General features: G+C 43.7%; 1 protein-coding gene across 1 annotated transcript in view; it reads right to left on the minus strand.

Annotated features, from left to right (window-relative positions):
• PRKG1 (protein kinase, cGMP-dependent, type I) overlaps positions 1-27026 on the minus strand; it is a 551141-nt gene that overhangs the window by 15148 nt on the left and 508967 nt on the right. Inside the window, exons 10-12 of the mRNA XM_014966652.1 lie at positions 23702-23798; positions 6016-6155; positions 680-769 (exon numbers count right to left, since the gene is read on the minus strand). Of these exons, the coding sequence (XP_014822138.1) occupies positions 680-769; positions 6016-6155; positions 23702-23798 (327 nt within the window). The remainder of the gene's footprint in view (positions 1-679; positions 770-6015; positions 6156-23701; positions 23799-27026) is intronic.

Here is a 27026-nt window from a genome sequence, read left to right on the forward strand (position 1 = left end):
TTGCACAAAGGCAGTGAGACTGGCCTTAAGGTTGCACCTCCTGCAATGCCTGGTCACACCCTGCAGGGTCATTCTCTGCCATCAGATGTGGTTCCTAAAGGCTTTGTCACCCTTGGGACAGTCCCATGCTTCTCTATCAGGTGCCTGAGCCTCCATCCAGGCTCTCAAATGTGGGAAGTGGTAGCATGGGCACTGTGGCCAGAGCCGGAATTTTTGTGGTTGTTAAAAGTTACTGTTCTAGATAATGAAAAAAATAATTATATAATTAATTAAATCAAAATTAAAATATGCTGCTGGTTATTTAGGGATACCTTTTAGAGATGAAGATACAGGGAAAGGGCAGTCAAAAGACCTGTCATCGATGCAATTTGTCACATGACTACCATCACTACCTTCTGTATTTTTTCAGAGTGATCGTGAGAAAGTAGTTCTGGGTAAGTCTCCACTTACATAAAGCCTTGTACATGCTGGATGCAACCTCTTTATTCTCAGACATGACTGGATTCACTTTATGCCTAGTTATCTGCATAGGAACCAAATTATAGCCTCACCTTACTGGGATCTTAAACATAGCACGGTAAGATCCAGATTTTGTCCATGAAAGATAGAGACCTTTGGTTATCCGGTGGCATATGAGAAAATATTCCACTTTTTAAGATAATGGTTTCTTAAAACTCACCTGTCCCTGAGAATTGTCCAGAGCTCTCCACCTAGACAGGCTTCCATCAGCATGTACAGATACTTGCTGTCCTTGAACGTCCTGTAGAGCCTGTTGTTGGCAAACAAGAAAATCAGGCATGAATCCACCGTACAAGCAAAGGTACCAAGAGTTCCCATTCCTCACAGACCGTGTGCAGGAAGCACCCCAGGAAGCACCATGAGACTAGGGGGATCCTTCAGAGCTAGCGCTACATTTAAGAAAATAATTTCTGTGCATCTTCTCAGGTGGGAAATATTTCAGCAGAAAAGGATGGCCATCTGCGTGGTGAAGTGTATTGTGGGCCTCAGAAGAAGAGGTCACCACTATTCTGGGTGCTACGTATAAAATCTGCCGTTTCGAATGGCGTAACCTGGCACATGGCTTCCCAGATGTCTTTGAAAGGGAAGCTTTTCTACCATTTTTCGTTTCCTACCATATCATCTTATTCTTCACACTTCAGAGCCCCTTTGCAGATCTGCAGTTTTCCTTCCATTTAATCATCTCAAAGGAGCGTTGCCAAATTTGCGCTTCATTCCAGGACTTAAACCCACCAATTTGGAGAGTTTAAAGACAACCTGCTGACATGTAGGCATCTAAAAGCGCTCTTTCTCTTCCTCCCAGGGACTGAAAGTGGAATTTGACTAAAGGGATAGATGGGCCAGGCTTTACCAACCTGTTCTCCTGAATCTTAGTTGGGCGGTAAAATCTGTGCTCCGTTTAATATGATACATTAAACAAATGCAACTATGAAACTGTGGAAATAAGTATTATTAGTATTAGTATTCAGTATTAGCTGCTTTATTTAATTTTAACATATGGGAACTTCAGTATTAGCTGCTTTATTTAATTTTAACGTTGAACTACCTTTGCACTTCTTGTTACATGTGTGGGTATCTCAGTTCAGGTTGCCTGCAAGAACAACCCTGCTGTATGTGGATACTGGAAAGGTTTCTTTGTAGCTGCACTGTTAAGAAATCAATTTTAAAAACCTGAGCTCTGCAGCAGAAGGGGATGCTGAGGGATATTCTGTTATGGTGTAGTTGTTCCAAGAATTAAAAATTAAAGGGCTGCTGCAACATGATATAAATTAAAACAGGTGGTTTTGCAAATTCTAGCTCTTCCCATCTAGTGAAAAATCCAGTTATTAATATCTTTTATGGAGCTGTGTGATGGACCAGGGGGAAAACACAGTAGGATTCAGTTCCTTTTGAAAGCATTCAGCTAAATATTAACTTAAGGTACACGGCAACACATCTTGGCAGCTACAGCTTGGCTCTGATATGCTTTCACATCACGATGCTAGACAGCATTTGTCCCCTGCCTGTGTTTGTGTGGCATCCAGCACACAGCTTAGCAGCAGTTACCCTCTATGCTTTTGCCATGTCTAACAGAAGAAGATCCCAGCAGGCAGAGCTGTGATGTAGGCAGGAGTTTGGGGACCGAATATGCTCGATGCTGATCTACCTGGGAAATATTCTGTAGATAAAAGGCACTATTTGCAGCCACAACAAAATTTTAAAGGGAAAAAAATGAATGGTTCAGATCTTTTCTTACTCTAGTATTACCTACGTTGACATTTAAAACCTCAGTTATAGTGTGCTGCTCAGAAAAAGTTGGAACAAACTTACTGACCATTTCATACTGTTAAACTTTGTGTGTCTAACAAAAACCCCAACTGTTTCTTGCCAGTTAAACAAAATATAATTTATTTTAATAAACATTTCATCTACATTCAGGTTTATAGAAAACCTACATAGTCCAAAATCCAAAATATGAGTAACTAAATATTTTTAATTGCTTGGTAATTTAAATGCTACTGAAATAAGGCATTACTTTCTCTTGCTAGGGTAGCCCTGCTGAAAAATTGCTTTCTAGAAGATTTTATAGGCATCAAATCATAACACGTGCAGAAAATAAATAACCAAATATTGTTTATCAACCATAATGGAAGCATAAAATTTATACATGATGAAACTGCACTATTTTAGTAGATCAAGCAGTCTCAAGTTTGAAATGACAGAATATTTGAATTCATTTAAAAAAAATATTCTTATTCATCTAAATATTTGCAGATCCAGTGCACCCATCCACTGCTCAACACTTGTTTGGCCCTTTATCAAACCCAGAGCAATTTATTCTCCGAGATTCTTGGTTTATCTATAAGTAAATTTTGTTTAGTGGTACTTATCCTCTTCTGCTTCTTTTACCTGATTTTAATGCACTTTTGGTTTAATGCATTTTAACAACCAAACTGAACTAGTCTTCAGAGATTTTTAACAAAGTGTCATTCTGAATAAAGAGAATAATTGAGTTCTTTGAAAATGTCTTTCCCATTCTGATATCCCAGAGGTTGTGTCCTTGTTCCAAGACCATTCTAAATCCACCTTCCACGTGACATCTCAAAACACAACTCATCTACTGAAGTGGTAAGATTTCTGCCTGTAGCACCGAAAAAAACATTATCCCAGCTGGCCCAAGAAAGGGTACAACAGGTTATGAATAATTTTAGATCAGAAATTATAACAACTTCAAATTGTGGTGCACAATAGGAGGAATGAGGGGGAAATGCAGACATGGAGTTTGATAAAGCAGAGAGGATTTTCTAGCTGTGGCACGTGCAATAGCAAAAGTTTGGACTTGGTGACTTAGAAAGTTCCTTCCCAGTGCAGGATTTCCACAGGTTATTAAAAATAGTAAAGGGAGGCTTGTTACTGTAAAGGATGGGAATTACTGCATGATACAGAAGAAGAAGACCTATTGCTAACACATCCTTTTTTCAACTGCCTACTGAAAGAATAAAAAGTGGGACAGAACTATTTATTTAACTAGCTATGAGTATCAGAGGCTCCATTCTGAAATGTTTGCAGGCTCGGGATTTTTATTTAGGAGGGGGTATTTCTGGGAATGGTGTCAAAATGTGTCTCAGCTTGGCTGGCCCTCCCCCTCCCTTTACATCCCCATCCTGAGACAGCTCAGGCTTCAGAATACAAATCCATAGGCTGAAATAGCTCACAAGGTATATTTGTCTCTAGTCCAGGTAGCAGGGGCATGGTTGTCAAGCAAATATTAGAGCGTGAAGGAAACTGCAGCTGAGCAGTGTGTCGGGCTGCAGTTGTCACCCATGAATCAGAGGTGAAGCTGTGGGCTCCAGGGGAATCCCAGGGATCAGCTCAGGAAGGAAACACCCCCTTAGCAACTGATGGGTGGCCCTCCTGGCCAGGCGCTTGCCTTCGCGTTTGTATCGCAGGGATTTGGTTTCACCCCTGGGATAGTATGTCTCTCTGGAGCAAATTTTGGGAGCAGGGTTGATCTCCTCCGGCAAAAGGCAAGTGCTTCAGGCATCTCTTCGAGGGTGAAGGCAGCATCCTTGGCTTAGACCTCCAGCTCAGTGAAATGCATTGCCCTGCCAGGAGTCCTCACCACCCGCTGCTCTTATCCTGACCTAAACCATCTCTGTTTCCTGCAGACAGGTACTCACAACCCTTGAAGAGTCAGAGAACTTTGCTATTAGGGTTAAAACAAACAAAAATGCCTGGCATCTGATTTTTTTTTTGCAGAAGAATTGCATGTGCTTAGGATTGAGAGTTTTAGTGCATTTGCCCATGATGAGTCAAGCGACAATGAGCTGGACCTATCTAATACACCCTAAAGAGAAGTGCTGGATACAACTGTTGATTCACATGGCAACACATGATCTCAAAAGATTAAACCCTGCCTTCCAGCTTCCCTTTGCAGGAAGGAAAATTCAGAAAAAAGAGGAATTTTGACCTTGAGGAGGGCTGAGGCAGAGTCACACTGTGTATGTCTACACGGAGCATCACCTACTGGCATCAGCAAGCTCTGCCCACGCTGAGGGTGTGCTTGCTCCTGAAGCCACAAAGCCATGTGAGCATGGCACAGAGACACAGCAAACTAGTTAAGACGTGAGCTTAGTTTAGACTTGGGCAGACACTCCCCATGGGCACAGTAATCTCACATTGGCCTTGAGAAGACCTTATTCCTTGCATTGTATCTGCAGTTCCTTGCAGGGAAGCTATCACAGAATCATAGAATGGATTAGGTTGGAAGGGACCTTAAAGATCATCAAGTTCCAACCCCCCTGCCATGGGCAGGGACACCTCCCACCAGACCAGGTTGCTCAAAGCCCCATCCAGCCTCGTCATGTACGCCTCCAGGGATGGGGCCTCCCTAACCTGCGCCAGTGCCTCATCACTCTCACAGTGAAAAATTTCTTCCTGATATCTAATCTAAATCTCCCCTCTTTCAGTGTGAAGCCATTACCCTTGTCCTATCACTACACGCCTTTGTAAAAAGTCCCTCTCAACAACCCCCTGCAGCTCCAGGCTGGGGGCAGAGTGGCTGGAGATGCCGGGCAGAAAAGGACCTGGGGGTGTTGGTGGCCTGTGGGCTGAACAGGAGCCAGCAGTGTGCCCAGGTGGCCAAGAAGGCCACCAGCATCCTGGCCTGTGTCAGGAACAGCGTGGCGAGTAGGGCCCGAGAGGTAATTGTCCCCCTGTACTGGGCACTGGTGAGGCCTCACCTTGAGTACTGTGTCCAGTTTTGGGCCCCCTACCATAAAAAAGACATTGAGGGGCTGGAGCGGGTCCAGAGAAGGGCGACAAAGATGGTGAGGGGTCTGGAGAATAAGTCTTATGAGGAGAGGCTGAGGGAGCTGGGGTTATTCAGCCTGGAGAAGAGGAGGCTGAGGGGAGACCTTATTGCTCTCTACAACTCCCTGAAAGGAGAGGGTAGAGAGGTGGGGGTCGGTCTCTTCTCTCAAGTCCCAGGCGACAGGACAAGAGGAAATGGCCTCAAGTTGCGCCAGGGGAGGTTCAGGCTGGATATTAGGAACAATATTTTCACTGAAAGGGTTCTCAGCCATTGGAATGGGCTGCCCAGGGAGGTGGTTGAAGCACCATCCCTGGAGGTGTTCAAAAGAGGGGTTGATGTAGTGCTGGGAGGTCTGGTTTAGTGATGATGCTCCTTGTTTGTTGTGTGGGTGTCTATTTTTGTCAGTTAGGTTGACGGTTGGACAAGATGATCTTTAAGGTCCCTTCCAACCTAGAAGATTCTGTGATTCTGTGATTCTGTGATTCTTGTAGGTCCCCTTCAAAGACCTTTGCTATAAGGTCTCCCTTGAGCCTTCTCCAAGCTGAACACACCCAACTAAGGCGCTCCAGCCCTCTTATTATTTTTTGTGGCCCTCCTCTGGTTAATAAGCTATGGTTAAAGGGTTTTTCTAGTGATAGATGAATGATTCCTGCGTGGTTTTATGGGATGTTCCCACAGCAGTGCATGAAGCAGAGGGACGATACCTCACGATGAAGTCCGAGTGCGCGCTCTGCATGATCTGCTTCTCCGAGCGGATGTGCTCCTGCTGCCGAGTGTCCACGATGTGACGTTTCTTCAGTATTTTCATGGCAAACGTTTTCGATTCTTCGCTTTTCAGCTGGACCTTGGGGGTAAAGCAGGCAAACACAACGGTTAGAAGCAGGGCACATTCCTCTGCCAGGCTGTGATAGTCCAACTGCATGAGGACCCACTAATCCCACCACTATACCTTCAAATAATTCCTCTCATCTCCTCAGTCATCAGACTGACTTTGGTATGAACTGGATTTGTTAGATAGTCAGTCTATTGTTAAACTGGAAAGCCGTTTCTAAAACTCCATGCATTTTAGGGAAAATCCACCCATCAGTGTTACTCTCACGCCAAAACACGTTGCTAGCTAATGTACAACTTTCACAAATCCTTCTTCTACAGCTAGTAACAAACACACCGGCTCTGGCAGGGAAATGCAGTCCTTGGATGTTTGTAGAGGATGAGCAGAGCTGGCTTTTCAACAGCGCTGCTTGGTCACGTCTTTACTTTTAACCTTAAGCCTCAGCAACCTATTTTTAGACCGATTTCCCAAGATGAGGTTGAAGGGAGCTGTTTGCTTTGCTCTCTGGTGTTACCCTGGTAACTTCTGAACCCTGAGCCATCCCCAGCTGGCCCTGAGGGACCAGTACCCATCCCAAAGACAGCTGGAATGCAGCCATCGTTTCCATCTTGGCCATCCCCTCTTCGTCACCACTGAACAAGAAAGGAACCTTGTCACTGACCTACCAGGCCTCTTAGTTTGCTAAATTCCCCCAGCAGCTGCTCACAATAATATTGTTTTTCCCCCTTTATAGTAATCGGTGCCATTTGGTAACTTCTATTTTGGTTTTCTTGTAGGAATTTGGCTTCAGCCAGCAGACAAGTGGCTTGTCTGTCATCAAGCCCCATCAGAAATCCAGCTTGCCTTTTAGGTTACGAGACAACATTCATACCATTGTAATTTATTTAATGTAATATCTATTTTTAGATTTTCTTGGTAACAGAAATGCAGGCTGACATGAGACATGGCACCTTCCACTCTTCTCCCAGGCTGTGTACCATAACCTTGAGCAGTTTCCTTTACGTTCGCTTTGTTCGTGTAATGGTTCATGTCACAGGGAAAATGCAAGGAGGGATGGGTACCTTCGGCATCTCGTCTTTGTCAAAAATCAAACTGGTACTCAGATGTCCACAAAGACACATACAACTTAAAGAAATCAAACCCAAAAGGCTGATTCTCAGCTGGCAAAGAGATTCCCAACACCACTACAAGTGATTCAGAAATAAAACCTAATAAATGAGGATCCACCCATCTCTGGCCAAAATTTTCATTTTAAGTTCTTTGATTTATTAATGCTGTTTCAGTGGTTTCATCTACAATGGCCCAAAACACCAACATTATCACCCACATCACCACCTAAACCATGTCTGCTCACTGCCTGCTAGAAAATGAAGCTGCAGAACTTCACAGCATGTAGTTTGTGTTGACAGGGTTTAAGGTTTTAATAAAGTAAAAAAAAACAAATCTGAAAGTGGATTGAACTTGTTCAGATTACCGTCAGCTTTCTCAAAACACCAGTGGAGAAAAATTCTCAATTTTACCACTGTTTTGCAACTGCTTTCAGAGAATCATCTTGTTGCTCCAGGGGCTCATTAGCAGGTTTGTACTCCCTGCTCTTGGTGCAATACTGCTGTGCTCCAGTGTGTCGATAAACATATAAACACATATATGCATATGTATATATGTATGCGTGTATTTATCTGTCTGGTTTAAAACCATTTGGGATTTCAGTCCTCAGATTTGTGGCTTCTTATTTTCCCCACAGCTGCAAGCATTTCCCAGCCCACATGAAACTTTCCTTTTTCCAAAGGCACTATTCTGCATTTCATGCTGAGACTTGTAATTATTATCTTTGCATGAAGCTTGTGTTTGCTGTTTAATCTTCAGGGAGACAGGGTACAGAGACCTAAACAATCCACATATAATAAAGAAAGCCATTTTTCCTCACGTACGCAGTAGAGCTGCCCAGCTATTTATTGAACTGGTGCTACAGCTACAAATTGCTGCCTTCAGCACATGGTTTGATCAGAGCTCAGAGCAGAAAGAAATTCTATGGCAGACTGAAAGTGATAAAAACATTTTTGGTTTGGGGTCAGGGTCTGGGGTTTGTTGGGTTTTTGGTATTTTTTGTTTGTTTGTTTGTTTAATTTTGAATAAATGGCTTAGGGACTTTAGTGTAACTGATTGAACTAAGATTTGTTTTGAATAAATGGCATAGGGACTTTAGTGTAACTGATTGAACTAAGTTATTTGATATTATTCCACCTAAATCAAACCAGGCTGTTTCAGGGGAACGGAGAGAGGAGTGAGGTGACACATAGCGAATGAAGACATGATAAATGTTAAGGTAAAATCCTGGCAGAGCAGAATTTACCAAAACTTGCAAAAAAAAAAATAATTAAGGTTTAGTATGACTAAGCATATACTTCGGGAGATCTTACCCTCTTGCTTTTGATGGTAACCCAGACTGGTGGTTTCCCATCAGACCTGTCCATCTGCTGGTGGACAAGTGCAATCAGTTGCCACACAAATTATTTCAAACAAAAGTCTGTGCAAATCCCTATTAGATATCGCAGATCAGACTTGTCTTATTTCAGCCTGTATTTTTTAAGGTTAGACAAGTAATAATGAACCAAAGTGGAACCAAAAAAGTAGCTCTGGTGGCAAATTTGAACACTTCTCAATCAATTTGGACAAGAAACAATAAAAAAAGAAAGAAAAGAAGGTATTTAGCATTCTGAACTTACTTGAAACATAAATTCTTATTTTCCTAATGTTAATCTGTACTAAACATCAGTGCTAAAAATAAACACAACCACCTGGTGGAGGCTCAGATGAATCAATTACAATATTTTATAATAGCAGGGAGTATGAATAAATCCCAAAGTGTTCCCTTATGGTATTGTTATTTAAATACCACAGATTCTGACTAGTAATTTTTATATCTTTCATTAAAAAGGTTATTTCTTCTATTAATTACTGTTTTTTTCAGGGGTGCCCGGGCGCATGATGGAGAGTCTGGGCAAGTAACCTGCTTTCCTATACATCCCTGCAAAGCTTCAAAATAAGTACAGGAAAGGAAATTACTATAAGGAAACAGAAGGCAGTGGTTTTATTCGGTGTTTGATGATGTTATCAGTGTCACAAATGTTTAAATATAGAACAATCAGGCGGCTACAATTAGCTAATGCAAGACTTTGACCTAATGCCCCAGGAGAATTTAGATCCATTTTCCATTCCCACTCCTGTCATGCTTCATAAGGCAGAGGATTTGTGAGAGTTTGAGAGTGTGAGGGGATCGGTTTGCATGAAACGTGCTGATGCACTGAAACAAGCCACCAAGCTACAAAAATCCCCAAAGGCTTACAATTTGGATCACCTAGTTGTCCACCTGGAAAACAAATCCATCAAACTTGTTCTCCTCCTTCAACGTGCCTGAATCCTCCCCTTGCTCTGGCATTTCTGCCAAATGTGGGAACTGTGAGGACTATTTTTATGATGTAAAGTTGGGGAGCTCCAGGCCATTTCTATTATTTTCACAAATAGTAATTTTTAATATTAAGCTCATGATAATTAATAGAAAAAAACCACAACATCAAATCCCAATCTCATTTTGAAAGTAGAAACAAAATATCCAGGAGTTACCTGAACTTTTTATGAAAATAAAAAAAAAAGATTAACAGGAGATGAGAATGGGCTGCTGAGAACATCATGTCCTTCAATTATAATGAGATAAATAGCCCACGGAGCCACAGAAGCCACAAGGATTTTTACTCTTGGCTCAGAAGGAGGGTGGTATGTTGGGCAGGATGCTCAGCCTCCCAAGAAACCCACCACAAAAATGTCCTACATACTTCAGAGAGGGAAAAGCGCGCAGTTTTGCAAAGGAGACATCCTTATTACACAGCTCTCAAGATCATCTTTCACTCACTTGAAAGCAATATCTTATATTTCAAAGGCCCTGGGACTATCGATTTGGTGGAGACCTGCCGGAGCCTTGACTTTCAATTGCTCTTCTCTGAGAGTAGCTGAGCCACTAAGAGGACAGACACAGGGTAGCAACCAACCTCCATCTCTATTGGTTTTTTGCAAGTTAAAAGAATTTCTGGTCCCTTCTCTCCTCCTTTTTTTCAATCCTCTCCTTGCATTGAACTTACCCAGTCATTGCCCTCTCACCAGTTCAAAGATCATAGAATAACGTTAGAGTTGGAAGGGACCTTAAAGATCATGGAGTTCCAACCCCCCTGCCCTGGGCAGGGACACCTCCCACCAGACCAGGTCGCTCAAAGGCCCGTCCAAATTATCCCTCTTGGAGATTCAGTGCAGTGATGGTAAGAGCAAACATCAAGGCTACTGTAAAAGTCCCCATTCAATAAAAAAATTTAAGTTCCTTATCTGCTGAAAGGCCCAGTGGCAGGAAAAAATAGAAATAAAATGCACAGCACTGAGCATACTCTTTCCCATTCTCTCCACCTTTGTACACGTTTCACGTTTCCATTTCACATCCATCTCATCATCAAGCTCTGGCACATGGTCCATGGCTGCAATTCTGCCTCCAACGTGCACTGACTTAACCAGAAAGCACAAAGCAGGCTGAATTGCAAAGCACTGCCAAGAGCAGATCCACACCATCCTTTCCAGTGCAATAATTCCCCAAATAGTGAATCCCTTTAAAGCCGTAGTTACTACTGATGCTCTCCTGGCTGGAGTCCCTCACAGTGAATCTGCTTGAGCTCGTGCCCTCTCTGTTACACAGGAACCCCTGGAGGAGGAGATGAACCCTTTCAGTTCTGGGACAGGAATATATTTTCTCTCCAAAAAAATAAGAAAATGCAATAGGGAGAGTAGTTAAATAAAAGCCAGAGAGAGAAGAGCCAAAACTAATTAGATTAGGTCATTTTGCAGGATGCTGATCCAGGAAATGAACTCCATCCCAGTGACAAAAGTAACAGCAGAAGTGTTTATAAATAAATGAGCCAATTGTAGAAGCAAAATAGAATAAGAAATAGCTGTTTTCATTGTGCATATGTATGTATTTGCATAAAGAGATAAAATATAGATTGCATATAAGATTATATGCATATCTAATATAAATAGGCTATAAAACATATAAATATATATATTTTGCAAAATTTTCTGGTCCAAGCAGTGGGGGTGATGGGGTATCACACTCACATTTGGAGCCATGCCTGCATCTTTAACCAGCAGGTACCAACTAGACAGGGCTACACAGGAAGAGTCAGACTCCTCCATCTTTTAGCCCCTTCCCATTGCACGAGCCATATGGAGTGATGGGGTATCACACTCACATTTGGAGCCATGCCTGCATCTTTAACCAGCAGGTACCAACTAGACAGGGCTACACAGGAAGAGTCAGACTCCTCCATCTTTTAGCCCCTTCCCATTGCACGAGCTCACTGTGATTGCCAACCTCATAAAGAGGTGGCCACTCCTGTCCTCCTCATCTCACACCCATCCAGACCTCTGCAGCAGGGAAGCCCCACAACATCAGGGTGTACAGAAGTTAGAATCATAGAATTGTCTGGGTTGAAAGCCATGCCTGCATCTTTAACCAGCAGGTACCAACTAGACAGGGCTACACAGGAAGAGTCAGACTCCTCCATCTTTTAGCCCCTTCCCATTGCACGAGCTCACTGTGATTGCCAACCTCATAAAGAGGTGGCCACTCCTGTCCTCCTCATCTCACACCCATCCAGACCTCTGCAGCAGGGAAGCCCCACAGCATCAGGGTGTTGTGTGTGTTAGAATCATAGAATTGTCTGGGTTGAAAGGGACCTTTCAGAACATCCAGTCCAACCATCAACCCAACACTGACAATATCACCATGTCTCTCAGCACCATGTCTAACCATCTTTTAAATACTTTCAGGGATGGGGCTTCAACCATTTCCCTGGGGAGCCCATTCCCATGTTTGATAACCCTTCGGTGAAGAAATTTTTCCTAATATCCATCCTAAACCTCCCCTGGCACAACTTGAGGCCATTTCCTCTTGTCCTATCTCCTGTTCCTTGGGAGAAGAGACCGACCCCCCCGGCTACACCCTCCTTTCAGGGAGTTGGAGAGAGCGAGAAGGTCTCCCCTCAGCCTCCTTTTCTCCAGGTTGAACACCCCCAGCTCCCTCAGCCTCTCCTCAGGAGACTTGTTCTCCAGACCCCTCACCAGCTCTGTCGCCCTTCTCTGGACCCGCTCAATGTCCTTCCTGTTGTGAGGGGCCCAAAATTGAAGCAAGCAGCTGTCCTCTGTGTTAGCCCCACAGCCAGCTGCCCTCTCCCCGTGTGCCTTGCAGTCATGTGGGAAGCATTGTCCAGCCAATATCATGGCCTTTGGGCTGTGCTTCAGCGTGGTGCCCCATTCCCATGTCACCAGGTGCTTTTTTGGCAGCCTGAGTCATTGTGACAAAGGTACCCCTGAGCGAACCCAAACAGATGGGTCAGTATCTGAAAATATACATTCAAGGAGAAGCTCCCTTGAAGAGGACGCGAGGACACGGCAGGGAAAAGGGCTTCATTTTGCTGCCAATAAGTTGTATTCACAGGACTATCTAACTTTTCAGCTTTGAGAAAATAAGGCTGCTTCAGTAAAGAAGCTTTAAAAAGTCTATTAGGAAGCGGGTGAAGATGTCATGGTAGTGAGCTGAGCAGAACAACAACGCTACAAGATTGGGACAAGATACAAACACAGGGGAGAAGAGGAAGAGAAAAGAAGAGAAGAAGAGAAGGAGAGATGGCGAGGAGAAGGAGGAGAAGTACAAAAGGAAAAGAAGAGATCCAAGCTCTCTTGCTTTTCCAAGTCCTTGTTTTGTTAGACCTCAGCGGCTTCTCCTGCACTCCTCCTGCACATATGAAAACGTTGGAACTGCTCCAAAAGCATTGCTTTACTTTATGGTGCATAAACTCCTGCAATTTCCAAAACACACAGTGTGCTCCGGGCCCAATTTTTATGTTTTTTTTAACACAGCTATAATTCATCTAGAAATAAATATGGTTTTACACCTTAATGCTTTTTCAGACTTTCTGAGAAAAGGGATATTGATGAGACAAAATCCAGACCTCAATAGAAAAAAGAGTAAATGAGTGTATCTGTATGTTTCTTATCCTTCCTCTCCCCCTTACTGTAAATCACATACGTGTATTATATATAGCCTGCCATGTGAGCAATTTCCATGCAATTCCAGTGAGCATGGAACTGATACAATGCAAGCTGTAAACATTACCTTCAGAAACTGTAAACATTAATAAATATTTACCAGAATGTAGAAAAATCTCCCAAAGAAGAATTTATTTTCTGTGAAGACTCATGAGGTGCCTGAAGCTTGCCATACCTAGCCTGAGGATACATTATTTTAACTGCATCTATCTCATTCACACCCAGTCTTCTAGTCATAGAATCATAGAATGGATTAGGTTGGAAGGGACCTTCAAGGTCATCTCATTCCACCCCCCTGCCCTGGGCAGGGACACCTCCCACCAGACCAGGTTGCTCCAAGCCCCATCCAGCCTGGCCTTGAACCCCTCCAGGGATGGGGCAGCCACAGCTTCTCTGGGCAACCTGGGCCAGGCTCTCACCACCCTCACAGCAAAGAATTTCTTCCTAGCATCTAATTGAAACTGCCCTCTTTCCATTTAAAACCATTACCTCTCATCCTATTGCTCCACTCCCTCATAAAGAGTCTCTCCTGCTCTCTCCTGTAGCCCCTTCAGATATTGGAAGGCTGTTGTAAGGTCTCCCTGGACCCTTCTCTTCTCCAGGCTGCACAGCCCCAACTCTCTCAGCCTGTCCTCACAGCAGAGGGGCTCCAGCCCTCTGATCATTTTTGTGGCCCTCTGCTGGACCCGTTCCAACAGGTCCATGTCCTTCCTGTGCTGAGGCCTCCAGAGCTGGACACAGAGCTCCAGGTGGGGTCTCACCAGAGCAGAGTAGAGGGGCAGAATCACCTCTCTCGACCTGCTGGCCACACTTCTTTTGATGCAGCCCAGGATGCAGTTGGCTTTCTGGGCTGTCAGCACACACTGCTGGCTCATGTTGAGCTTCTCATCCACGTGCATTCCCAAGCCCTTCTCCTCAGGGCTGTTCTCCAGCCATTCTCTGCCCAACCTGTGTTTGTGCCTGGGATTGCCATGTCCCATGTGTACGACCCTGCACTTGGCTTGGCTGAACATCATGAGGTTTGCATGTCCCCACCTCTCAAGTCTTTCCAGGTCCCTCTAGATGGCATCCCTTCCCTCCAGTGTGTTGACTGCACCACACAGCTTGGTGTCACTGACAAACTTGCTGAGGCTCAATCCCACTGTCCATGTCTCCAACAAAGATGTTGAACAGCACTGGTACTGACCCCTGAGGAACACCATTCATCACTGGCTTCCACTTGGACATTGAGCCATTGACTGCAACCCTTTCAGTGCAGCCAGCCAGCTAGTTCCTGACCCACCAAATAGTCCATCCATCAAATCCATGACTTTCCAATTTTGAGACCAGGATGACATGTGGGACAGTGTCAAATCAGTTCATATTCCTGCATGATGTCCTTCTAGGAGAGGACAGCAAAAAATTTCTGATTTTCTGAATTCCCATTTACTGCAGGTAGATGGTACCACGTTACCCACAGGCACAGCTACCCACCCAATATCTGTGCCTGTGGGTAGCAGCTCTTGCATGGCTGTGGGTTTTCTAAGAAGCCCTACAATTGTGGTTTTTTTTTTCCAAGGAGCAGATAATACTGGCCACTACAGTACCCTGTGCAGATCCCTGAAGCCATGAAAGACCAACAGACCCAAAGGCATGAAAGCAGAGCTGAACACATATTCATTGTGTATCCTTCCTTCATTTTGGCAGCTACATAGAGGTTACAACTGGAATGGTGTTTGCCACTCAAAAAACCTCCAGATTTCTTCTCACTGATAGAATGGGAGTATTTGAACATTAACTTTCACAGTGTCTGGACACAGCGCTCACAAAAACCTTGCTCAGGATCTCATTTCTGCTGGGAACTTCAAGGGAACTGGCTGGGCTCCCAGCTAAATGGGAACACACAGGGAGTGGATATTGCGCAAGTGAAAATTATTTTGGCTTTTTCCTAAACATGCAGTAACGGTGAGTTTTTAGGAGCTGGACAGAAGCTTTTCTTGAACTTCTGTGTCCACAGGTGAGTTTCTTGTTGCTCATGTCTCCCCTTGAACTCTCTATGAGGGGCACAGCGATACCTCTGTAACACCAAAGATGCTTTTCCGAAGGACTTTTGCTAGCTGTGCATTTTGCTCTATGTGTATTATTCAGAGCCAGAAATCCGCGCTACCATGAAAAGCCAGTATCTTTGTATCCCCTTAGATAACCATTGCCCCAACTGCAGCGCTTGGGAACTGAAGTGCAAATGCTTTTTGCTTGCTGGGTATGCCCAGGGTCCTTTATTTTCTGCCGTTTCCCAGCTAGATGCATTCAACCCAACAAAAATAGCAGCAGCTGTTGCTGAGCGCAGCACTTGCGAGCTGAGCCCTCCTAATCCCAACAGCTGACCTGCTGCACGAACAAAGCGGCGACAATCCAGCAGAAAAGTACAGCATGCTTTGAGTACCAAAATATATTTACGTTCTTCCCGGATGAAATGCCCCACAATAATATTCCTCGCCTTACAGCTTGCTTTCTTCCCAGCACTTCTTTTTATTCAGTGAGGAAATACCTTGCTTGTATTTCTGCCTTGAAGCCTACCGCGGTGCTCAGTATTGCAGAGCTCTCCGTTAGAGTTTTGAAGGTGCTTTAAACATCTAAAGGCTCTCCTGACCTAAGGCTTGGAGAGAAATTGTAGTTTGCATATCCGAATTATAAAGAGGCTACATGGTGTTTTTCACCATACCCTTTCCACCTCGTGCTCAACATCATGTTAGTTTTTGGTTAGCTGCATGTGAACAGACACAGCGACCGGAGCAGGTTAGACCAGAAAATAAGTCATAACTTAAAAAAAACCAAACACCTAAGATGGAAAGAAAAATCACGGAGTAAAAATTAAGTCTTTAGGCTGCAGGCTGAAATTTTGAAGGATGAATCAAGGATTAATTACAAGTGGGCAGCAGGGTAGAAACTGCCCACCACAGTGACCTTATTTTCTTTGAAAAAGTCTAGGTTCAGCTGGTTGGGAGAGCACTAAATATTATATCACAAACTGACTATGGGGATCTACAGGGAAATAAATTGCAAAATTACACTCTATGAATACACTGAAAAATGCACAGTCCTTAGAAAATCTCAGATATTTAACCCAAACACTCAGCTGTGCTAAAAACTTGTAATTCTGTTTTGATCCCTGTACCGAAAATTTGTGTCCTTCCACGAAGCCCAGAGGTAAATATTATTTTTCAAAACTGTCTGGAAGGAAAAGGCTAAAAAGCAGGGAGGAATGTAAACTGTTTCATGCATAAAATTATTCCAATAAAAAGTAAATAGCAGAAGGATTATATAGCTAAAATATGCTAGATGGAAAAACTCACTACTGTGGTTTCTTGAAAATATCAGATGGACCTAAACTCTCCAACCCCACACATGAGCTGGCCCCACTCCCGAGTTTGGCTTTTATCCGCAATATAGCACCTATTTTTATGTCTTATTCCTGCCTCCAACTGGAGCTGAAGCCTCTTGACAGTTCATATCCTCATCCAGCTTCTGACGATATTTGATGGGCTACAAACAGCATCTCATCTTTCCAAACCTTGACAACATCCTTTCCATTAGCAGATAAACCCCAAGAATATGTTTCCATCTGCAAAGGATGTATTTAATTACATTAGGAATTAAAAATCGAAGGAAGAAAAAAAAAAAGCTCCAGCCACATCTGATGGTATCAGTAAAATTAAGCATCCTGCATATAGTTAAGAAGGGACAGGGAAAAAAGGGGCCAAATGCTTATAAGCAGTATTTTTCTCAGCTCCACAGCGCTAGCTTCATTGCCAGATGAAAGTGGGATTTACTCAGGTACTTGATTTTCCAGTCCCTCACGGCTCAGTTTCCTCACCTTGATGGCACCCAAAATACCCATTCTCTCAAAAAGAAGGAGGCCAAAGGATTCCTGACAATTAAAAATAAAAATTAAGAGACTTCAAAGAGAAGATTGATCTTTCTAATAAAAAGCTTTGTAACAGTTGGAACAAAATGATAGTTATGCAATTGGAAATTTCCACTAATAAATATCTGAATTATGCATCTGTCAGTCTATTGAAAGACAATTACAGCGTTTTTTTCTGCGCCATCTAATTAATTCACTAATGGTTTTGTTTACAAAACAGGCTAGAAGCTATATCAAATTTGATTTCACTTCATAATCTGTGGCGAGATTTCTTTTAAAAATATCAATAAAAATGAAAAATGCCATACTGTCAATTTTAAAAATGTCTTGTAGAGCCCCAGTAAAATGTGACTGCAACTAAGGCTCAGTGTCTTTATTAATCTCCATATTGTAAAGGAATTTAGCTTTCAGTGGCCACCACCATCAAGCCAAAAGGACTTCAAGGAGGTCTGTCTAGTATATGGCACCATAAACCACTTTCATTATTGGCCTGGATTGTGAAATAAGAAGAATGTTATTAACTTTGCACCTCTTAAAATCAAACCAGAGATGTCTGGGAGTGCTTTTGAGAAGAGCAAGGGAATTCAAACTATTTTTTACAAATGGAAGTGATGATTTGAAATAAAACGGGAACAATTTAGTAGTGGCAAAGAACCCCTTGCTTTCCAGCTTGACCTGAGCAGAGGACAGTCCAGGTTGGACAAACAGACCTGGTTTGGGTATTTCTCCAAAGAGGTCAGAGCCAGCCAGAGAATGAGGAACAAGACTGATCACGGGCCTGGAAATCATGAATTAAATGTAAAGCCAAAAAGAAGCACACTTGTGCTTTTAAAGCGAAGAATTCTTCAGGTTCATATGACAGTGGTCTTCAAATCAATACAACCCAACCTTAAGGGTTGCATGCATTTGTGCTTCAAGACTACTACAGGCTACAGCAGGGAGATGTTAAATATTAGGAAAACCATTCTTCTTGCAGTGAGGAACAGGTAAGCACTGGAATAAATTGCCATGGGAACTTCCCTCCTAAAGACTTCAACAACAAATTGACAGGCTGAGAGAGCTGGGGTTGGTCAGCCTGGAGAAGAGAAGGCTCCAGGGAGACCTTAGAGCGGCCTTCCAATATCTGAAGGGAGCCTACAGGAGAGCTGGGGAGGGACTCTTTAACAGGGAGTGGAGTGATAGGATGAGGGGTAATGGTTCTAAACTGAAAGAGGGGAGATTTAGATTAGATACTAGAAAGAAATTCTTTCCTGTGAGGGTGGTGAGATACTGGAACAGGTTGCCCAGAGAAGCTGTGGCTGCCCCATCCCTGGAGGGGTTCAAGACCAGGCTGAACGGGGCTTTGAGCAACCTGGTCTGGTGGGAGGTGTCCTGGCAGGGGGGTTGGAACGAGGTAATCTTTAAGGTTCCTTCCAACTTCTATGATTCTATGATAACTGTGTAAATCAATATAACGGAAAGGCGTGTTTTCAGGAGTAGACCTGATTTTCAGTCCACCTGGGCTCAGGCATCACCTACATGAGCCGATTTCACAGCAAGAATGACTGTAATCCCATATATTCAGATACTTCAATACATTTATTTCACAGCTGTCTAAAATAATTTTGATTTAAATCCAAAATTGCTGATCTGTGACAGATGATTAGAAACACAGGACGTAAATTTAAAGGAAATTAAAGAACAAAGACAAAAGCAATGAAGTTCAGGAGAGATGATTTATGAAGGCTGAGGACACCTGACCTACATCTCCATCCTCTGCAAAGTGGGGATTGGTGGGACATGAACGTGAGATGACATTCCCTATTCCAATGCATTACTGCAGCACCTGGATCCCAACACAGAAGATGCTCAACTGACACAGTACTGAGAAGCTGAGTTGCAAGAAATAGTGGATGCATCTGTTAATCTGTGCTATTAAAAACCAGAAGTCACTCCTATTTTTTTCTTTCTGCCTTGCCAAGTTCAGGAGTGTTGATCTGCATGAGGATAGGGAGGCTCTACAGAGAGACTTGCATAGATTGGATCCATGGGCAAACGTTAATGGTGTGAGCTTCGACAAGGCCAAGTGCCAGGTCCTCAATATGAGCTTCGACAAGGCCAAGTGCCAGGTCCTGTACTTGGGCCACAACAACCCCTTGCTTCAGTACAGGCTTTGGGAAGAGTGGCTGGAAAGCTGCCTGGCAGAAAAGGACCTGGGGGTTCTAACTGACAAGTGGCTGAATATGAGCCAACAGTGTGCCCAGGTGGCCAAGAAAGCCAATGGCATTCCTGGCTTGTATTAGAAATAGTGTGACCAGCAGAAGTAGGGAGGTGATTGTCCCCCTGTACTCAGCACTGGGGAGGCCACACCTCGAGTGTTGTGTCCAGTTTTGGGCACCTCAATCCAAGAGAGATCTGGAGGTGCTGGAGCGAGTGCAGAGGAGGGCAACGGAGCTGGTGAGGGGGCTGGAAAACAAATCGTATGAGGAGCAGCTGAAGGAGTTGGGACTGTTTAGTGTGAGGAAGAGGAGGCTGAGGGGAGACCTCATCACTCTCTACAACTACTTGAAAGGACACTGTAGAGAGGTTGGTGCTGGTCTCTTCTCACAGGTAATTAGCAATAGAACAAGAGGGAACGGCTTCAAGCTACAACAGGGGAGGTTTAGACTGGACATTAGGAAAAAATTCTTCACAGAGTGGTCAGACATTGGAACAGGCTGCCCAGGGAGGGGGCTGAGTCACCATCCCTGGATGTGTTTAAGAGTCATTTAGATGTGGTGTTGGGGGATATGGTGTAGGGGAGAACTTTGTAGAGTAGGGTAGACGGTTGGACTTGATGATCCCAAGGGTCTTTTCCAACCCGAATGATTCTATGATTCTATATGTCCACCAGCTGGGAAAGACGTGTCCTGGAGCAACTTGCACCTATTTGGCAGCCCTCTGAAATGCAGGAAGGTTGTGCAAGGAATGTGGCACTGCTGGCCCTGGGCAGACTGTGGTCTCTCTAACCTGCCTGTTTGCTTTTCAAACACTGAGGTCCTGTTGGTCCTGCTGTATGTGAACAAAAGCCCTTATTTGCTCTTGTTCCAGTGGCAGAGTGGGTCCCCATCTAAAATAGCATAGCGACTACTCAGCTGGTATCTCCCTGTGAGAGAAGCCTGGATAAAAGCTAATGACACAGTCCAGTTGTGGATGAAGAAGAAGAATAGCATCCATAAGGACAACACATGTTGCAAGAGACATCAGGTAGCCATTAAAAAACAGAGTAAATGACATACAACACCAATGCCAATCTGTTGGAAATGTCTCGAGATATGAAAAATAAAACCAGAAAAGCAAGACAAAAAGATATTTCCACATGTAATCTCCACAGAACTGAAAATTATTTAAATTTTAGGCTGTCTCGCCTAAAGGCCATGTACTTGTGTACTAATACATTCAAGGGGTGACCTCTCCAAACAGCCAGCACTCACCGAGGTGTCTGGAAAAACAGGGTATATTGATACAAACCACAGCTGGAAATTAAAACGCTGCCCAACAGGAGTGTTATTTCTTCTTGTCCAGCAAGACCCGAACTAAACCCGAGACATTCCACTTTCCAACCAGTCACCACCAGTTGCCCTCTTGAAGTGTATGGAAATGCCTCGGGGGGTGTTGCACACAGCGGCTATAAAAATCCCCTTCCTTGCAAGGCACTGTATTTATTTGATCAATTTTACTCTTGGAAAATGCAAAAAATGTGAATATTTTCCAGGAACAAATTCCAATGCTGCTGTCCACTAGCAGGCTGCTGTAACACACTCGGGTAATAAAAGAGTCAATTCCTCCAATGCATTGTGCATTAATTCATTTTTAGCCTTAAATTATAAAACATATTTGATGGAGAAGAGGTAGCAATTCTATGCTCGGTTTTGAGAAAAAGAATTATTTTCTTGTTTCAATAACAAAGTTTCCCTTGGGTGTACAGAAAAATAATAAAATCTGGAGTGTTAAGCTAAACTTTCAGATACCTTTTATCCTTTTGTGTGCAATTCAGTAGTAATTAGGAACTAGAGAAAATTACCTTCACCAGCATTTCCCTGCTTAGGAGAGCAGGGGCAGTGTGTTAAAGCCATCCCTGAAGAAAACCTCTATGAGGTGATGAAAATGTTTCTCCCATCGATAGCCTTCTGCAGGCTGCCGAAGTGGCCCTAGGGCTTCTGAGATGTGGACATCTCCTAAGAATTAAACATTTCTACCCGACTGTGATCTGATATGTTGAAGTGGCAGAGTACGTCCACTCCTGCTCTTCCTCATACCTGGCTAAGCATCATGCATTGCTAAGATTTCCAGATTTAAACATTGCTAAGATTTCCAGATTTAAACGAATCTTAGAGCTTCCAAATTAACTATGTAAGCAGCCAGAGGTAAAGGAGTGACCCATGGACATCAAAGAGAGTCCAATTTCTTTTCATAGTTGATGGTTTGAGGGTCCCACAAGCAACCCCCCATGAAGACAAACCCATGCACCTTCCCAGGAACATCTCGATGTTTTCAGTGCTTGACAGCAAATGTCAAAAAAGCTTTATACATGAAACAAACCACACAAGCTCCTTCATGAGATTCAAAACAATCCCCAGACTGGTGAGTCCCTCACTACAGGTCACCTCAGGTGTAAAAGCCAGAGGTGATGTTAATGTAGGAGACAAATCTGCACTTTATGCTGTTGTCAACAGAGAGGGAAGGGCCTTCAAAAGGGAAGTTCAGTGCAACTCAAGTTAAACTCCTGCTCTAAAGCATCCTCCACAGCAGATGACTAGAGAAGGAGCAGGGCAAGGACAGCCTTCCCACGCTACCCATGAGCTCTTGTGACTTTCTTCCAAAACAACACTTGCTAATATAAAATAAATAAATAAATCAAAACCCAAACCCCAGGACGGGACCAACGTTCTTGTGGACGTGCTCTCCTCTGCACAATTTTCAAAGCAATCCCCAGACTGGTGAGTCCCTCACTACAGGTCACCTCAGGTGTAAAAGCCAGAGGTGATGTTAATGTAGGAGACAAATCTGCACTTTATGCTGTTGTCAACAGAGAGGGAAGGGCCTTCAAAAGGGAAGTTCAGTTCAACTCAAGTTAAACTCCTGCTCTAAAGCATCCTCCACAGCAGATGACTAGAGAAGGAGCAGGGCAAGGACAGCCTTCCCACGCTACCCATGAGCTCTTGTGACTTTCTTCCAAAACAACACTTGCTAATATAAAATAAATAAATAAATCAAAACCCCAGGACGGGACCAACATTCTTGTGGACGTGCTCTCCTCTGCACAATTTTACATACATCCAACCAGGAAAAGTCAGAAATAAATCACATGGAAAAGGGAGCCGCGCTTTTAACAGAGAATTTATCTGTTCCATTACAAATAATCACTGAAACGCTTCATTTTGCCTTTTTCCCAGTTCCCAGCACCATGGGCATGTTTGGCTCCCACAGGGTTATGGAGCAGGGATTTCCCCGAAGTTTCACGATGGCAGCAGTAACTCTGTTCCCTTTTCTGCCCCTAACTTACAGGAGTTCCTAACATACTGTACTGGTGTCCGGTATCAGAAACTCCTCTGTGGTCAGCACCGTGATGTAAACTAAGCCCCCTTTTTCTATTATAAGTTTTTGTATTTACATGATATTACAAATGGATGACACAACGGCTGCCCGTTTAGTCTTCTCCTGTGCAGGCTTCATTTTAATAAAGACTGCAGAGCTCTAAATCCAAGCAGAGCAAAAAGCAAGACCAGGTTTTGCAGAATTTTAGAGAAGGGACAAAAATAAGTAGTTTTCTGTAAAGTGTTGTCATAGTTCAAACATTGAACTTACAGCCTTTGGGATAACGAAGTAGGTCTGTCTCTAGACCTGGATTAGGAACTGCTTAGAAGAGACATTGTGCTGTTACTCCTGTTTTGGCTAAGTAAGGTTTTAGGTTGCTCTTTCAATCTTAGCACTCAATGGCCACACAACTCTTCAGGTTGTTTTGAAAAGGCAACCAATCCCATAAACATAGGACCACCTGGAGAGAGAAGATGCGTACTCCTCTCTCAGCCTAGTACGTAATGCTGTTACTCCTGTTAATTGTGCTGTTACTCCTGTTTTGGCTAAGTAAGGTTTTAGGTTGCTCTTTCAATCTTAGCACTCAATGGCCACACAACTCTTCAGGTTGTTTTGAAAAGGCAACCAATCCCATAAACATAGGACCACCCGGAGAGAGAAGATGCGTACTCCTCTCTCAGCCTAGTACGTAAATTCTGCAAAGGTTAGACTCAATGATCTTAAAGGTATTTTCCAACCTCAATAATTCTATGATTCTAAAGCATTTATTTGTACATTTTTATTTAACAGGAAATATAATTCAGCTTTCTTCAGCCATTACAAAACATATCATCTCATCAGATAATTTTCTTCCAGTTATTTGAGTGTAATAACAAAGAACAATTAAAAGACTCGTAACACAGTACTTATGCTAGGACAGCATGCAAACTGCAAAGAAGAAAAGGTTACCTACCAGCTCAACTCGTCCAAACCCTCCGACTCCAAGGGTGTCAATGATGTTGAAATCAGACAGCTTCAGGTTGGCGAAGAAGGCAGCTTCGGCTTCGTATCTGGATTTTTTTATGCGAAAAAATGGAAATTTCTTAGAGGTGGAAACATGAGTACTGTGCAATACCGTACCCGAATGGCATGAGCGTGGAACAGCCTTTACCTGCTTAATTTCCATCTTATCTCTTACTGTTTGCTTTTATTCACACTCATCGCTTTGCCGGTCCAAATTATAGTATTGCTTCGATGTGCACAGTTTTCCAAGTGAGAAAAGCAAACGCACCTACTGCATGCCTACAATGCGAATGTCTGGTACTGCAATTCAGCTCCAGCTACCCAGCCAACACTACATGTTGACATTTTCTATTGATCTTCTTGTAGGTGAGGTTTGTTTGGTGTCTTTAAGTATTTTTGGAAGATAAAGTCTCTCATAGGAGTTTCTCCTATCCACAGGCTTGCAGAGTTTCTATAAATGTTTATTGAAAGTGGCAAGATCATTAAGGTCCCTGGAGAGAAATCACAGCCAGGTTTTATGAAATCAGATCCGATAAGCTGTGGGCTGGTGTGCAAATGCCTGAAATGAATGACTTCAGTCACATATCAGCATTCCTATAAGAATATCTTCACTTCTTTTCCTCCTGGAAACTCACTTGGAGTAGATGTCCCAGCCCAGGAGGTCCCAAAATCCAGATGCTCCCTCTTTAACCCATTTCAACTGGCTCGCAACACAAGCTCACCAAGCCCTTGACTAAGGAAGCATGCAAATCGAACACATGCAAGCCTGCCAAAATAAGCTTCCCATGACTGTCCTCATGAATATGATTCCTCTTAAATAGCTCCTTGTCAAGGTTTATGGTATTTTTAGAAAGGCTTGGCGCGGGGGGGAAATGGATGAACAGGATCCACCCACTCAATAAAGTTTGACATTCAGCTGCCGGAGAAGTCCCTGCGCGTGTACAACCTTTGGCCGCTGGTGATACAGACTTGTATGGCAAAAGAGCGTTGATGGGATTATGGAGAGAGGCATGGAGGGTGCAAAGGGGGTGGCTTGGTTTTCAGTACTTAATTTTAGCCGCAATATCTTGCAATTAATTGATAGACCATAACCCGCTATTTCACCTGGATGCTTCAGATGTGCATGGTAACACTAGCGTGAAGATAAAACACCATAGTGTTAGCCATGATCATACATACATATCCACCTATCTTTTTAACATACCTTGGCCATCACGTCTGTCCCTAATTCAATAATGGGATGGAATTGATATACTGACTTATTCCCTTCAAACCACCTTCTTAAATCTATTTTAAAAAACTGCAATGACATTGAGGGAGAAAGAGAAACAAATATATTAAAATTTTAAAGTTAAAAGGGAAAAAAGAGGTGTCAAGAAATGTGAAAAGTCACATCAGCAAGCCTCAAATCCCGTGCAATAAAGGGCAATTTTATCTCAGGGGTGCTGTCGACAAATTACTTAAGCTCTGCTTTATTATTTATACTGTCACGAGATCCTCTCGGTGACCTTGCTCCTGTGGCCACAGCAGCCTGATGCATCCGATTTTGGAAACCAATCAGTTCTGAGCCTGCTTTGAACTTGGGATAACCTTGCGTGACACAGCTGCTTATCGATCGCCTTATACTCACCATGAGGTGCATACTAAGCCTGCCACTAAAAAAACTTTGCTAAAGGAAAGAGGACTTATACATTCCCTTCTAAATCACAGCAGACACGTCATTTTAGGGGTGTCTGAGCAATGAGAAGAGTCTAATTTTCATGATAAATGTATAGACAGCATATGAGTTATCTTTCAAGTTCCTGACCAGTTAAATACCCTTCACAATGTATAACTGTCAGCAAGATGAAATCCCAGCATGGAAAATTTACCTCCAACAGTCAAACAATGGATACCAAACTCCAGGTCAAGAAGCCCTGCATTACCTTTGCCCAAGACTTGGGAGGCTTCCTTCTTGGTGGAAGGAGGCAGGAAAGAAAATGCAGAAAGAAGCTACCTCGTGCTCCCAGGGAGGCAGGGGACAAGCCACCCCATCTTCTCCCCTGGGAAACCAGAGAGCATTTCTCGAGCAGGAGATTAGAGATGCCAAACAGCAGTGTGTCTGAAGGGTTAGGGTCTCCAAAAACATACAGGACAGAGAAGAGAAATGTTTTTTCTCCTTACCTCATGTGACCATGAAATGATAAATTTTTTGATTCTTAGGGAGGCGAGAAGGGGAACCAGCAGGACTGCCATCATAGACTTCTGGAGGGCAGATTTTGGTCTTTTTAAGAGTCTGCTTGACAGAGTCCCTTGGGAGGCAGCCCTGAAGGGCAAAGGAGTCCAGAAAACTGGATGTTTTTCAAGGAGGAAGACTGAAAAGCTCAGGCACAGGCCGTCCCTCTGCGCAGTAAAGCAGCCGTCGAGGGGAAAGACTGGATGTTTTTCAAGGAGGAAGTCTGAAAAGCACAGGCACAGGCCATCCCTCTGCGCAGTAAAGCGAGCCATCGAGGGAAAAGGCCGGCCTGGCTGAACAAACAGACATGGTCACAGCTCAGGGAAAAAAAGACAGTTTATGGCCTTTGGAAAAAAGCAGGCCACTCAGGAAAGATTATAAAGGTGTAGCAAAGTTATGTATGGAAAAGATTAGAAAGGCCAAAGCCCAGCTTGAACTGAACCTATGTTAAAATGGCCTGATGTTAAAAACAACAAAAAGAATTTCTATAAATATATTAGTAGCAAGAGGAGGACTCGGGACAGCCTCCATCCTCTATTGGATATGGAGCCACTCTCCATCATTTACCAGCAGTCCTGGCAAACTGGGGAGGTCCCAGCCGACTGGTGTCTAGCAAATGTGACGCCCATCCACAAGAAGGGCCGGCAGGATGATCCAGGGAACTCCAGGCCTGTCAGTCTGACCTCGGTGCCTGGGAAGGCCATGGAACAGACCATCCTGAGTGCCATTATGAGGCACAGGAAGGTTACCCAGGTGACCAGGCCCAGCCAGCACGGGTTCAGGAGGGGCAGGTCCTGCTGGACAAACCTGATCTCCTTCGATGACAAAGGGACCGCTTGGTGGGTGAGGGAAAGGCTGTGGCTGTTGTTTACCTGGACTTTAGCAAGGCCTTTGATAGAGTCTCCCCCAGGATCCTCCTGGAGAAACTGGCTGCCCATGGCTTGGATGGGAGGACTCTGCACTGGGTTAAAAACTGGCTGGAGGCCGGGCCAGAGAGTGGTGGGGAATGGAGTCAAATCCAGTTGGCGGCCGGTCACGAGTGGTGTCCCCAGGGCTGGGG

Source organism: Calidris pugnax, unplaced genomic scaffold, assembly GCF_001431845.1.
Source record: "Calidris pugnax isolate Ruff unplaced genomic scaffold, ASM143184v1 scaffold53, whole genome shotgun sequence".
Classification (NCBI taxonomy): domain Eukaryota; kingdom Metazoa; phylum Chordata; class Aves; order Charadriiformes; family Scolopacidae; genus Calidris; species Calidris pugnax.